Source organism: Python bivittatus, unplaced genomic scaffold (genome assembly GCF_059951505.1).
Source record: "Python bivittatus isolate LINGU-HERP-01145 unplaced genomic scaffold, Pbiv_v1 ctg000350_np1212, whole genome shotgun sequence".
Taxonomy (NCBI): Eukaryota; Metazoa; Chordata; class Lepidosauria; order Squamata; family Pythonidae; genus Python; species Python bivittatus.
In genome coordinates, this window is record NW_028277074.1 from 28,205,994 (window position 1) to 28,222,159 (window position 16,166).

Sequence of the window (16,166 nt, forward strand, 5' to 3'; positions counted from 1 at the left end):
TCTACCTGGCTTGGACTATTGTTACTTTGAGGAACATGTGCAGGTAGAATCTGCCTGACCTATACAATAATTTGACAAAGAAAGGATGTTCCAGGTATCCACATTGAGAAAGATCAGGGGGATTGAGACCTGAAGAATGATATGTCAGTAACAGACCTCCCTAGGAAACAGCTTGTCTCAGGGACAAATATGCCTCTACTTTGTAGAATGTTGAAGACAGTCCTCTTCAGCAAAATATTTGGATAGGAACATAGGAACAGGTTTTTTTTTTAACTCAAGTTTTTAGTAACAATTTAATTATAGTTAATGATGGATTTTAACTATTATTGTGATGTATATTTTATTGTCCTATATTTTTATTGTATTTACTATAGGATGCATAGACTTGCAAGAAGAGGCAGCATATAAATAAATAAAGTAAATAGTAAAATTTTAAAATTAATTAACTGGGTTAGGAGCCTAAATTACTTCTTCCAAGTTGTCTAAGAAATGCATAATTTCAGAGACAACAATGCCATCAAAACTAAAGAGATAACAAAACTTTAACTTGAATAAGAAGTAAACTAATGGAAACCTAAACTTAATCCAAAGTTCTACAAAAGTTTCATTAAAATGTTATCTAAGATAATAATAATTGAGACTTCCAATTTACCAGCTAGTGTTAAACTGGAGTTCTTCTGTGATATTACTGAATCAAAACTGTTTCAGTGACCAGATAGTTTCCACGCTGTTGCAGCATTTAGTTCTGGCATTAAAACCAGTCCTCATATAAACAAGGATATCAATACCTGTTAAAATTTCAACTGAGTCAATAGGCTTTTAAGGTGGGACCAAAGAAGAATTAAATCCCAAAATTCTATATTCTAATATGTGAAGCTAAAAGAAACAAAAAGCTTGAAAGTGTGGAAAATAGCATCCATCTTTCACAACAGACAGTTGAAAGATGATCCTGACAAAGATTATTTAGTAGCTTTTTTATTTTCTTAAAACAATGTCAAGGGATAAGTATTAAGAAGCTTCTTAAAATATAAATCAACTTTAAGATGATCTTAATCACCTATATCTTGACTCAGAGGCTCAAAAGAATTCTATGTCATTTGTCTAAGTCTTGTTTCATTTATGTCAAAACTGAATCTCAATCTATATTTATACTGAAAAGGCTTTCTAGTAATCCAGGAGATATTAAAAAGTCTATCTAAAAGACCTGAAAATAAGGTTCATGTGAAGCCTCAAAGGGACACTTTGCTTTGACTGAAACAAATTTGATTGGACTGCTCTCCATGAAATGTTGCCCAGAACTACCAGAAGTTCAGCATGGGCAATTCTCATTGAAGTGCCTACTTTGCTGGCCTTCTGTGCATGCATTTGAAGTGGCCCATTTCACTTCGTCATCTAAGTGCTTTGAAGTAGACCACCATCATTTTTCTAATCTAGACACTGTTCATAATGTTACAAAGTTTGAAAACAGTTTTTAATCTCAAATCGAAATAATTGAACAAATGAGACGCATCTGAAAAGGAAAATTAATGTTTAGTTAAACAAGAAGATCCTCACTGTTTTCTTCATTGTGATTTATGGGATATCATAAGTCAATAGTCTAGATGACTAAGAGTCCACCAGCAGGGCTGCATTCCCCTAGATTCCAATGTAGATCATCCTCCAAGTCAGCCAAAGAACTTATATCCTGGTCTAGGAGACAAATTAAGATGGCTCTAATTAGTATCGTGTAGATGTTTCTGGAGCTACAGAAAGGAATGTGCAAATTTTGATTATGAAACATTGTGATCTTGAAATATAACATAAGTGCTTTGAGAATTTTGTTTCAAGGTTGGAATAAATGTTTTCCTGGCAAATTGCAAAAGCTGGAAGAGGTTTGGCACTGAAGAGATTCTGGAATTATTTTGTAATTGTTGAGCTTTTCTAACAAAAAAAAAATGCTAAGTAAATTTATTGTGAGAAAAAATAAACTGTTACAAAATAATTTCAGTGACTGATATGTATTAAATGTAAATCCTCTTTGTAGTGAAATCAAGACTGAAATTCTTGCATCCTTTTCTCCTCCTACAAACACAGTGGTCTTGAAGCCTCTATTCTGGGGGGTGAGAAGGAAAGCCTGTCCTTTGTTATAGAAATGGACTAGTCTGATTCCAGATTGTTTGCTTCAGACCTTGCTTTCACATTTTGTTTTAAGATCAGAACAGTGTGTATTTTGTGTGTGTGTGTGAAGCATGGAACAACTTTTAGTTGTTTAGAGAGGTAGTGTTTTAAGTATTCCATACACTGGCTGTGATGATGTGAGAGTGTTAAAAGAAATGTCAAAAGGAAAAAAATAAAAAAAATGAAGCCCTCTGTATTTAACATCCTTAGTTATTTTCACTTCATTTTGAGTTTTAGCTTTCATTATACCATCTTTTCAAATATAGGCTAACTGCATTCATTCATTCATTCATTCATTCATTCATTCATTCATTCATTCAATTTCTAAGGCCACCCTTTCACCAAGCAACATATACTCTTTTTAGTGACCTGTCCTCTTACCTTCTAAATGTGTTCTTTTTGATTTTCATTAAAATTATCTTCTTCTGCTGAGTTATTTATTTTAACTTTGTCTGAATTATTTGTAATTGTGCTTTATCATCATTTTAGGAAATTTAATCGTCCTTTCCCATTAGTTTCTTCTAAATCCAAACTCATAACGTATAATATTCATTGATTATGAGGAAAAGATAAATGAAAAAGGTATCTGAGTGAGCAACAAGATTTTAAATATTGATAGTGGGGGAAAGAGGAGGAACAATATTTTGGTTCTGCTTCAGGTAGAAAAATATCTTGGTCTAACTTTGATTCTGAGAGAAATAAAATATGGTTAGGAAGAGCTAGTTAAAGGAAGTCCTTATGCAAAAAATAACTATCATTTATGCTTATGTTCACTGAGTTTCTTGATGTATTGATAAGTTCAGTTTAATCCTTAATAAAATATTTTACTATTATTGCTACTCAATATTTCATAATTCATGCAGTTTTACTTCATTCTTCTTAAAATGGAACCCTGGAAACTATGGCTTATCCTTGTACACGACAAGCTTAGACTTTGAGAATTGTAAATGAAAATTACACTAACAATTTAATATATCCTTTGTGAATCTTAATTGCTGTCTTGTAATACAATCAGCACATTTAATTCTTGTTAAATTTTGTTGTTTTTGCAGTAATTAAAGCAGGTGCTTTTAAAATCTAATTATTTTCATAATCACTTCACACTTAAGTACCCTTGAAGTCAAGATTGTATTTTAAATGAATTTTACCCAAGTAATTAATATACTATTTTTGACACTATTGTTTACTACTATAAAATCTCAAGGGTAATAAGCTGCAAAAAATTAAGAAATCTTCTTTCCATATTTATAATGCCTTCGGATTCTTTGTTACCATGTCACTCATTGATAGAATCTGCAGATCTTCTGGAACCTTATTTCCTAAGTCACTGCATGTATCTCCATTTCTTTCCTTTTTATCCCACTTTCCCTTTGGGGATGCTATTTTGCAACTAAATTCAATTCAGCTATGATGCCTGATCTCCTTTAATCATCATTCTGGAAATCCAAGAGCTTCACAGAAGGCTCTGTGAGGCCCATGCTCTGCCTGTGATCAAGACAGCTGAGTCTGAAACATACACAGAGATTATGCCAACAGATATATGAAAACAGATTGTTCAGGATCCAACAACACAAGGCTGGGTGATCAAGGACTACTAATTTGTAAGGAAAAGCTTTTTTAAAGACAATAGCTCAACTCACAAGCAAGTCCCAAATAGCCCAACAGCTGTACTGTGACCAAGGTATATAAGCCTTTGCTTGGGAGCAGAGTTGTGCTGGATTATCTGTATCAGCCTTTCTGTTGTTCTGTTTCATGCTAATTTCCCAGCTCTTGATTTCTTTGTGAATGAACCTTGGACTTCTTGGTTGTGATTCATGGCCTGGACCATTGCCTAGTTTCTCTTCTCTCTTTGTTTCTAATCTTTTAATTGTATCCTGATAACATTTGGTTCATTTTTACTGTGGATTAACTTGTTACTGTCTCAGTATTATGATCATGGATTGTTACTTGATCTTGCCATTGTGTCTGCTAACTTCAAAACACCAGAAGAAGTAATTCCACATATGTAGATAACATGATAGGCCATAGCTGATCATTTACAGAGAATATTCCACTTTTTGAAGAGATTGTATTAAGAACTATCTAGTTCAAATAGAGATTCTTAACAAAGGAAAGCAGATGCCTTTAATTTATCACTAGCACCAAGATAATAGATATATAACCTTCCCCAAGTCTATGATGAAAAATATTTTAGCAATTTGATATATTAGCAGCGTATGCAGAAGTTATACATATCTGTGCCACCTTTTTATTTGTTATTCATTTCTTCTATTTAGTAATTGATGTGGGCTTTTTGTTATTGTTTATAATAGCTTTTCTAGAGTTTGACAAATCTTGATGTAGGCCTGTAGGAGTCTAAAAGTACTGAATGCAGCAGCATTCTTTCCCGTTCCACCCCATAACTGTGGCAGGTTGAATGGAAATTAGTGACTGCCACTTGATATTGGTGGTGAACAATGTTGAAGGTGGAGTGTTCATATTGTGGAAAGCTGATGAAGGTTTGGAGGATCTTCAGATGCCTCTGAGCCAAGGGCTGGTGTTGCAGGACTCTATGGAGACTGCAGATTGCAAAAATGTTCAGATTCTCCAAGATAGCTGGGGGGTGAAGAAAAGTGTTCATTGGAAATTAGTAGACTAGGAGCCAGGTGAGATGGCACAACTGACTTGGCCAGCTAAATAGCAGGGAACAGACCAGCAACAGTGGCAATCCCACTGATCAGTTGTCCAGAGGCACTTGGTGTGGGCTGAATATACTGCTGCTCATCTGTTGAAGACTTGGCAAATCTAATGGTGGCTACAGTGGTATAGTCTGTAAAGATCAATCTCCTGTCACTGGCATCCTCTGCTTAGCAGTGACAATGACCTGAGAACACCTGATCAGAGTGTACAGCATCTGAGTGCTGGCAGTAAGCAGCATGAGCAGGATTAAATCAGTGGTTTTGCTGGAGGATTGTCTGAATTCTGCCACTGCTGTGAAACTGATCTCACTGGTCAGCAGCCATCTTGCCTCCTATATATGAAGGCAGGATCTGTTTCATTTATTGGCTGTACATCTCCAGTGATTTCCATCTATGGCATCTGAAAAAAATTGATTGTGGAAAGGAATGGAGTTTCAAACTGGAGTTTGTGAGTGATTTTGTGAATGGTGAATGTGTACACTCTTCACACAGCACTTGGTAGTCTTAATGCTGAGCAACTGTTATGTTTACATAATGGCTATGGCCTGAGAACCTCTGGTTCCTTCTTCAACCATTACACCCTTAGCCAATACAATGTACTTGATAACCTGGGTATTTTCTACTGTGAATAAATTGTAAACATGTAGACTCTGCATCCATGAGTGGGGCCCTGTTTTCAGCATAAAATGAATGCTACATACCTAGAAATGTTTGAGTCAGTATATGTAGCCTTTGGGCTGTGGCTTAAAGCAATAAGAACATTGCAGACAATGGGCTGTTTGGATTTAATAATTTGTAGACAATAATTCCCTCTGGGATGAAACTCCCCGATATTAATATTTTATGAATGGTCTAATTTTATATAGCTTGCTGCACTTCTACTATTTTTATCATTCTGCTTTATTGCCAGTTGTTTTACTGAATGTTTTCTTCTGTACACCATTTTGGATTGCCCAGGGTAGAGTGATACATGAATACAATATTAATAATCAGTAACAGTACACTATCAGTTCAATACTTCACCTCTCCTTTTTATTCAATAGACCAGCCTTCTCCAACTTATGCAACCTCCAGAATTGTGGACTTCAATTTCTAGAATTCCCCAGCCAGAATGACCATTGCTGTGAATTCTAGAAACTCAGTTCTACACTTCCAAAGGATGCTTCAATTAAACAGTCTGCTGTTTTATTAGAATGGAAGGGGATAGTTTACTTGCCAGTTTTTTTCTTAAAGAAAGCAACAAGAAAGTTAAGCAAACCTAGAGGGGATAAGGGAGGATAAAGGCAGTTGACTATAGGACAAAATAAAATGAGGAAAAAGAAAAAGAAAAGAAAATAACCAGAACATATAAAACAAAAGGAAAGAGGCTCTGGAAATGCCTTGTGACAATCAAACCATCATTTTAACTAACAGAAGCATTAACTTCTGTTCTTTAAAGATAAACATTTTTATGTCCTATACTGTCTAATTATTCAATTTTAATTTGTCCTCTGAGTAGTGAGAGACAGTATATAATAATCCTTCCCCACACACGTCAAAACTACTATTCTACCAGATGAAAAATGTATATGAGTGTTAACAGTATCAGTATAACTTCTCCAAAATGTTTACTTGTACTGTGCACAGAAAGATTAAGGGCTATTCTACATGGATTTAATACATGGAGTATGTATTAAAAAATTATTGTGTTGGGTTTAAGAGAAACTAGGTTAGGGAACCATTGTCATGGGAAAAAAATCTATCTATGTGGTAGCTAAGAGTCAACACCAACTTGATGGCACTTCATCCAGTCAGACCTAGCCAATATAGAACAGGTGCGTGCTCAGAATCAGATCTTTTCTTAAGCTCCATCTACATTTCTGATTCCATTTTCTGCCATGCATCCATATTCACAAAGTTTACCAAATTTAGTATCCAAACCCAGTAGCCATTGAAATGAGGGCTGAGGCTATATAAAAACCTGGGGAAGGTATGCAAGTGATACCCTTATGTTTTAGATTATCCCATCTAGGTATGATTCACTATTAATGAAGGAACTCCATATATTCATAGGCACTGTTGTTTTTATTTATTTATATATTTTTATTTTTCTACACTGCTGCGATCATAAAACTCTTGGTGGTTCATTAAAAAAAGAACATGAGCCATCCACCATTCAGTGATAAAATTATTACAAATAATTAAAACCAAAGCAATCAATATTTAGTCAAAAACTGGAGTAATGCATAAATATTCATATGATAATGCTATCTCATAATTAAAAAAATAAATGTTAAAAGCCCTCTGGAAGAGCTCCATTTTAACTGATTTCTGGAATGCTATTCATTGAGGCAAGCCTGACTTCCAGTGGAAAGTTGTTCTATAACACAGGTGCCCTGACAACAACAACTAGCTTCAGCACCCCTGACTTCACAGAAGTGGAGAATCACAAGCAATTTTTCCTGGGATATCTGCATCAGAAGAGTCCATTTTCATTAGAGGAGGTAGTGCCAAGCCATGACCACAAGGTGTTCCACACAAAACTGCCTTTAAAGAACCCCAGAACCTGCAGTTGGTACAAAATGGAGCAGCCCACTGGGCTGCTCCATTTTGTACCAACTGCAGGTTCTGGGGTTCTTTAAAGGCAGTTCTATGTGGAACACCTTGTGGTCATTCAGTCAACTAGCACCTCAGGTGCTGAAAGCCTAAATTACGGTGCTGTTTACATTTAGTAGTGAATTGGTCAGTGGAATTTGTGTTTTATTCCCATGGTTGGAATGAAGTCTGACGTGTATGTGTGTTTCTCTCTGGGGACTTGTGTATTCAAAGCATGGTGGGCTTTCTTCATATGTTTTCTGCCTTCTTGTTTTTGTAACAATATGCTATCAGTTACTTTTTCAATGCCATATTGACTGGAAAGTAATCTGTAGCCTAACCTGTAGCGCATCTGTAGCCTGACCTGTGGTACATTTGAAACTCTACATTTAAGCTTCAGAGCATTTATTTTATATAGTGGAAGATATTAATGTACATTTCTGCAGGGAGAGTGTTAAATAGCTATTTCCATCTGTTCTCTGTGTTTCATGTTTACAGCATGAGAACAAGCAAAAATGTTTCACCCATTTTTAAGAGAGTAATTATACAGCATAAGCTTTTGTGATCAGCAAAATTCAGCCCATGATGAAAAAAATGTTCATTTTTCAGATTTGCTGCTTCAGCTTGGCAGGAATTGTTTATGGCTTAATATGTTCTGCTGATGATAAAGGCACAGCCAGTTTTGTGTGATTATTGACCTTCACACAGTATGTCAGGAAGATGCTTTAGGAGTATGGCTTCTTTAAATACACTGCTGGTATATGAATAACACACACACATATTACAAACATATGTATGTCAGACCCAAACCCAGTAGAATTTCAAGATGACAACTAGCTATAACAGAAGATAATCAGAAATGAACATTTATTTTAAAGCTGAGGAACCTAAGTGAAGCACAGTGAAATACTATCAATATCACAGTGAAGGATTTATAGCAGTGTTTAACTTAGCAATTGAAATTCTTTTAATTTTGGATTGTACTTATGCTTAATTTAAGACCAGGTATTCAACAGCTGTGATCAATACAAATAGAAATCAGAAATGTTTCCTAATATATTGGTTGTAATCAATAGCCGGGGTATAATGGGGGGCAGTATAATTTGTAAGCAAATAGTTTTTTAATAATATTTTAGTGAATTTTAGTCTTTATATTTTTGCATTTTTTCCTTTTTTTTATTTTTATTTACATTTACAATTTTGTATATTAATAGTAACCTTTTTTCTTTTCTTTTTTTAATGATTAATAATGATTTATAATTTCATAATTTTACTCTATGATCTATACTGGTTATTCCTGATATTTGTATTCTACATAGAGTTTAATCATGATTTGGGGGATCAAAGATATTCATGTTCACTTATGAATATGGAAAAACCATATCTTCATCACACTTGTAAACTTCTTGTTATTTACCTAATTCTATTTCTATATTTTTCTGTTTCTTCTTTCTTGTATGTATGTTAAAATGTTCAGTTAAAAAAAAAAGTAGTCAGCTGTGATCAATAGATAAGATCACACTCCCCAGCCCTCCAATTTACTAGAAGTTTCAGTAAATTATAATTAGTCAGTGGTCAAGAAATGCTTTATTTAACTTCTCTTAATCAGTTTATATAGAATTTTGAAGATAGTGACACCTGTGATTAAGAAGCTTGTTTCAAAATATAATATTACAAACGCAATTTTGTCAAAACCACTTCTATAAAACAACAATTGTCCATTGTCAATGAAAATGTGACCAAGTAGCCATTTTCATCTTCCCTTTGCAAAAGGATAGGAATTAGTTTTATCAGAGGCCTCAGAAGGACAAGAAAAATAGTTAAACTATTTATGACACCTTTGTATGAAGTTTAATTCAATTTTCCTCTCAGTGTTTCCTGAAAACTACTTCTATACTCTATGTCTATATAAGTGAATGAACCCTCTTTGGATTCCAGTTGCTGTTCTGCACGTGACTATGTTTATGCTTTCCCAGGGTTGGGGAGCGAGAGGCCTCATTAGAAGCAGCCCTAAGGCTCTTGCAGCAGTTCTACTTAGATCTGGAAAAGTTTCTTGCCTGGCTTACAGAAGCAGAAACCACCGCCAATGTCCTACAGGATGCCACACATAAAGAGAGAATCCTAGAGGATGCTCAAGGAGTGCGGGAGCTCATGAAGCAGTGGCAGGTAAGCCAAGCAATTGAAATTATAACATTGTTGTAACTATGAACCACTTTAACACAGGGGATGCATTAACCAAAACAGAAGTTTTAAAAGTTTGATCTACATGTATCACTCTATTTATGATCTTTAAATAAATATTTCATTTATTAGAGGTTAGAGAATAGAGACTAATGGTGCCATGTTAAATAAATAATATGTTCAGGAGTCAGTTATACTCCGTGGCTTTTCTTATTTTGAAAGAAGTAAGATAATGTTGCTACCTTCCCCCCACCCCCTGCACACACACACATATAGATTGTTAAGACAATTGTTAAGACCTTCATATATATGAGCAAATTGTATTCAGTAATTTGCATGGGGGAGGGTTCAATTAGGCCATTTTTTTAAATGAGGAAATCAGTAGAGAAAGATTTCCTAATTCATACTGATTTAATAGAATTGAAACAGTGTCTGAACTTGCACTTGCTATTGATAATCAGAGTTAACTTTTTAGATATACTAGTGTGAAGGTCTAATATTTTTATTAGTCTACCTTAAAAATAAACATATTTTGAGTCAGATGCACACATTTATGTCTGCATAGCCCGGTGCCTAGGAACCAGACAGCTGTCCTTCATAGTGTGAATGGAATGGTGTAAAAGGAGACTGTAACATAAAGAATGCTCTTTATTTCATATGTTGATAATGTCAGGAGGGATTCTACTAGTGTGAAATATAGCAAGAAGGTCATTCCAATAGTTTATCAAAGCATTCAAGCATTGTAACTGTATTGATTCTTTTATCTTTCTTTTTTAAAGTACAAACCAAACTTATACAATCTGTAGAGATGCTTCATTCAGGGCATTCTCTCCTGCTGTCTGTTGTCGAGGAGTCCTGTGATCACCATAGCGTATTCCAATAAAAGTATATTTTGTTGTATCTATCTCCCATTGCTTTTGGTCTCTCTTTTAAGTAAGCAGATTTCTCACAACGCTAATAATAAATAAAAGCCCAAAGCAAGTTTATATTATCTTATTTTGTTTTTACAACAGCATAAAAAAAAATTTACATTTACATATATTAAATGGTACTATAAGCACTTCATTTTGTGTTATTTTTGGTAATGTTTATGATGGGATCATATTATTGGTGTGGGAGAGTAGATGTATGACTGATTTGTTAAGCACATCACAATACCATAAATTATTTGTACCGTGATATTATAATGTAATACATACATTAACTCATAAATGACTCTTATGTTCAATTGTTTTTTTAATTAATGTCTTCAGCTTGCATAGTTATTTGATTTCTTTCCTCCCCATCATTCATTATTTTGTGATAAAACTATATTCATTTTTATTACTCCTATTACTGCTTATAAAAAGAATTGACTTGCTCATTGAGTTATATACCTAGAATAAATGAGGAATGCTCATTTAAAAATCCAAATAGTAAGCTTGAAAACATACGTGGAGTAAAGCATAAGAAAAGAAATATTGTACTTGTTTATCCAAGTATCACTGAAAGTGAACATTTTGAGAAACTCAGATCCATAATAAGAAGTAAGACAAACATATTAGAACAGAAACAACATCCTGTCATTATATCTAATTTTAAGGTATGCAAAACATTTAATATTACTGTGAAATTTATTCAAATAAGGCACTGCAACATTTGTTAATACAACTGAAGCATTACAGAAGCATGAAGGTAGCCGCAGGTTCTGCATTGCTACAGATTGTCCATAGCTGCTTTGAGAGCTGTCCCTGGTTGTTTGTGTAGACATGTGTATCCACAGACAATACTTCCACTGGGACCACCGTTAATGTAAAACACACACATGCAGAGACATCCCGAGAGAGCTTCTGAAGCTTGCAAAAAATGAGGTTACTTTAACAGTTTGAAGAGTAGTTCTTTGCACATTACTATTTAATTGTTCTACAATTTTGTGGTTGTTGAAAAATATCCACATCATTTTCCTAGCCAATAATAAAAGGGAAAATGCAGATAAGCAAGTTATCATTCCAGCTGTCTTCATTCTCTATAATATTTCAAGAAGAGTGAAGAAGAGTGCTAAACCAAGAATAATAATCCTAATTGTGCTAGGAATAATGTGGAGATTGAACCTGTTAATTTAATGTAAAATAAAAAGTAACATGGAGACACAATACCTGAGCTAACTGCCTGTCATCGCTTTATCAATACTAGAATTTCTTAATGGCCTAATGTTTGTTCATATTAGAAACTTGTTAATCGCCTAATAGTTGTTAAGAATATAACTTAATTACACGTATGTAATTGGACTTAAAATCTATGGATTTGTTTCCATACCAGGAAGAAATATTTCTGGCTAGTATATCGTTTACAGTTTCAGATGTTAATTTAATATCAAAAGTGGTGAGGCAGACTGGAAAATACAACTGTAATTGTTGATGTAGTTATATTGTTTTGCAGTATAAATGTATGAGCGCATCGATGGAGGAATGATTTTTCTTGGTTGACATAACAGAAAAGTTGAAATGATTCATATCTTTATGGATTTTTTTCCCTCACAAAGCAGCAGTATGATTGTGTATTACAATTTGTTCTCCAAATTAAATACACCATGGGTTCCCCATGAGCACTGAACTGATGTATGGCCATATTAGGGGAATAAAACATAATGAACTTGACTTTCTGCTATAATATTTATAATTATATAAAATCTCAGCTGGGTTAATTACCCTTGTGGGTTTGTACCAATAATTATAGATGACATTGCCTTCTAGATTAGTAATATTAAATTTAATACTGAAATTTCTATAGACCTATCCTGTAGTTTTATCAGTCTAATCACTATATATTAAACCTGTAGAAAAATTTAATTAGATGTTGATATATTTCATAAACTTAACAAAGCAAGTGTGAATGAAACAAATAGAATGATTTGAGACAATTGAAATAAAGTGGATTCTGAAGTAACAGATGAATGAACATTTCTGGTTTATATATAAAAAACATACATCTTGCCCTGTTTTTGTAGGATATATTTATTTCATAGCTGAAAACATAAGGTTAACATGCTGAATAATTTATTTAATCCATTGTATAAGCTTTTTTCCACTGTGTAGTCTGTTTCTAAATCTAGGAGGAAAAGAACCATATAAATGAATTAGCACTTTAAATTCAAGGACATTTAAATTGAAATAAGATGGTACAATCCCTTACTAGAAAGCAGTTTAAACTACTCAGTATACTGATAGCGCAGTCTATTTCAGAGGTGAAGTACTTGTCTCTAAACAATTCCTAGGCCTATGTGGTCATATATATGTTCAATTCTAATGGTGGTAAGAAAACAAAATGAAAATGAAATCTCAAGGATTCAAATAATGTGTTAAAAGCCTCCTAGAATAACAGCTTAACGGAGGTAACTATGGGTCCAAATGTGTCAGTTTTCATGCCCAGTCCAAAAGTTTTTGTCTGTAGATTTCCCCCCAAGCCATTTCACAGGGTTCAAAATGCAGGTTTCTTAAAGAAAATATAATTGTAGCAGGAATAAAACTTTATATAAGATTTATAGAATCTATGAATGCCAAAAAAGAGGAAATGTAATCATAAAGTTAAGATTTGCATTAATATTGTCTATGCTGATTCATATAATTAGATAATATTTACAAATAATAATTACTATTTAAATAAAGACATAATACTTTTCACTGGACTGTGAGTTTTCACCACTGTCCACTGACAGGAAAGGTCCTCTGCTTGTCCTTCTTATACTTGTTTGTTATTAAATTGAACCTGGATTGAAAAGTTCATCAGTTAGAATATTGTCCTTTGGTAAGTTATTCTAATGAAGGACTTTCTTCTGTAATGGAGGACACAAAACATTCTATAGTAAAATATAAGAAAAGTAAAGCATTTCATCCCACCTACTTATTTTGCTTATCTGCACAATCTGAGATCGATGTTTGAAACCTGTTCTTTCTGGTTTCTTACTTGCCATAGAATATGGTGGTTCTCCACTTATTGATGGAGGTAATTTCATTAGATTTTCTTCTTCTTTGCATCATGAGATACACACACACACACATACACACTAAAGAAACAACATTAAAGTATTAAACTTCCTGTGTTTGAACTGATGACTACACAATCAGTGATATCTAATACCATCTGCACAATATTCTACCCCTAATAAATTGTTGCTATTTCTTCCTACACAATTGTCTGTAACATGTAGGCTTTTTGTACACTCTGCTTCTAGAATTCACAGATCCCGTGCTTCACTATAATGAATAAGAGTGGAAAAGTGGTGATAGATGTTTTTATCTTTTAGTGATATTAGCTTTGTTCCAGAGTTTCTTTGAAGCCTATCTTGCGTGAGTCTGTTCTCGGAGTGTGAAGATTGCTGGTTCTCTGGAACAATCTGCAAGTGTCTTCAGTGTCTCTTAATTGCATCTCTGTCCATCTTAATAATATAGAACAGAAATATCTAATAATATTCCTTTAAAATTGTGATATAACAACTCAAAATACTGACTTTATTACGTGCAACTGTTGTTTCTTGACTTTCTTAAAAAAAAATTAAAACAATAAAATATAAAATATAATAAAAACAATAGATATAAAATAATCCCTTATTGTATGATAATTGTTTTAATCAGTTCTTGATATCTTGATAAGTTCCAAATACTGGAAAATAGCCTAGAAGAATATATACTATTCTATTAACCATGTTTTAAAATCAAGATCATACTTTTCTTTCACAGCAAGGGAGTAGGGAGGAAATAACCGTTCAGGCTGTCCAAACCCTCCTGAAGTCTGCAAGAAAGTAGCAAAGGTTCCCACATGAGCCACAGGAAACATTGCAAAAGTGCTCTCAAAGCATTTTCTCTGAAGCACAGTTTGAACTGAAAGTTAATTTACTGAGCTTCCCAAACTCCTGGAAGCTTAATGGCTGGAAGTCTCAAATCAGTGTCACCCAATATTGGAAGACACCTTAATGTATCTGATAAGCAGGCAATTAGTAGAAAATTGTTCATGATGTTTCACTTTCCCAAAACTTTACACCAAAATTCAAATATGAAACACACATTGTCATCAAGCTCCAGAAATGGTACTGATATCTCTATGGTAATTTAGCAAAGGACCTTCTGTCAAAGGTTCCATCTTCAACTAAAAACAAATCTGTCAGATTATAATCGCCCAATATATCTGTAGTAACTGGTGTCACAAAGTTAAATTGGAAATGCATGTCTCTAACTTGTACTTCACAGGTACCACCATCAGTTGTCTACTCTGTATAAACTAATTAGCCATTTGTTTTCCACTTAATTAACAACTTTAATTAAGTTGGACATGTGACTGGCTTTAATTCAAGGATTTTGCTATTCATGTAGCAGCTCATATCATATATGCAGGCTTCAAAAGATCTGAAAAGTTGTTCTGCACTTTCATTACAATATTTTGGAGTTTGCATCTCGTCTGTTTTCTATATTGCAAAAATATTGTCTGCAATCATTTTTTTTTCTTGGAACAGCAATGCTTGAGCAAATAATAGTTGCTTCCAGGGACACTGTTTTCTAATATTCTTTGGACATTTAAAAATATTTTAATGAGAATTGTTTAAGTTTTATTTTTTACGTGAAATTAATTTACTATTATTAAAAGTTGTAATGAAAATCAGCAAAAAGATTCATACAGATTTTTAATGATTCATGTAGTTACTGAAAAATCTATCTCTAAAAATTGTATTCACTCTCTACTTGATTCACTGTTATTTCCTTTATTTCCATTTAAATCTTGAATGATATTTATAATCATTCACATAATCATGGATCCTGAGCAACAAAAACACTATTAAAATGGAAAGCAAATCATCTTTTATTTTTGTGATCCCTCTCACTTGCATTCTAAATACCAACTTAAAATATAATTTATTAAATCACAAGCGATTTTTACATATGAAAATAAATCAGGGAACTATTTATGGATTTAATAATGGAATTCAGAGCTTCATACTAATTTAACAAAAATTCTATCTTAGTATCATAATGAAGAGGAACCATGTTAGATAATTTTCTATAAAAGTATTTTTTAAAAGGTGCTATAATCATTTTTCATGTTTCCTATCAAATATGAAAATAGGGAGGGAGGAACAAGGTTCCCTCTTCCCCAAAAATCTATTTATTTGATAACAGGCAGGAAAATAATTATCTTATGAAATTTTCATAATAAATTATAATTATTTTCTTGTATTATTTTTAATAGCTCTGTATAAGGCCTCAAAGAACTAAGGCTATGTATGAAGCAGTGCAGAGCTGTGATGGAGGCAAGGATGGTTTGAAGGATAGATATTGAGATGGTATGAACAATGATGGTATAACTTCATTTGGCTATGATTCCTTTTCTTTTTCTGTCTAATGCCTTTAATTTCTTTGACTTAGTATTTCTTACTCTCATTTTGTGTCCTGCATAATGTTGGGCATATACAGGGGTGTCTGGAGAGTGTCAAAAAGTAGTTGATGGCTATGCTATCAGACTCTCCCCTTTTTATGTGTATGTCTCATAATGCATGTAAAAAAGGGGCACGCCTTTGTGCGGTCATGACTTTTTATTTTTTTAATCCCT

General features: G+C 33.5%; 1 protein-coding gene across 18 annotated transcripts in view; it reads left to right on the forward strand.

The window, feature by feature from the left end:
• The window catches only part of DMD (dystrophin), an 886,326-nt gene that overhangs the window by 686,537 nt on the left and 183,623 nt on the right, over nt 1–16,166 (forward strand). For all 18 annotated transcript variants that reach the window (XM_088144802.1, XM_088144803.1, XM_088144790.1 and 15 more), the window contains one exon: nt 9,386–9,575. In XM_088144802.1, the coding sequence (XP_088000928.1) occupies nt 9,386–9,575 (190 nt within the window). The remainder of the gene's footprint in view (nt 1–9,385; nt 9,576–16,166) is intronic.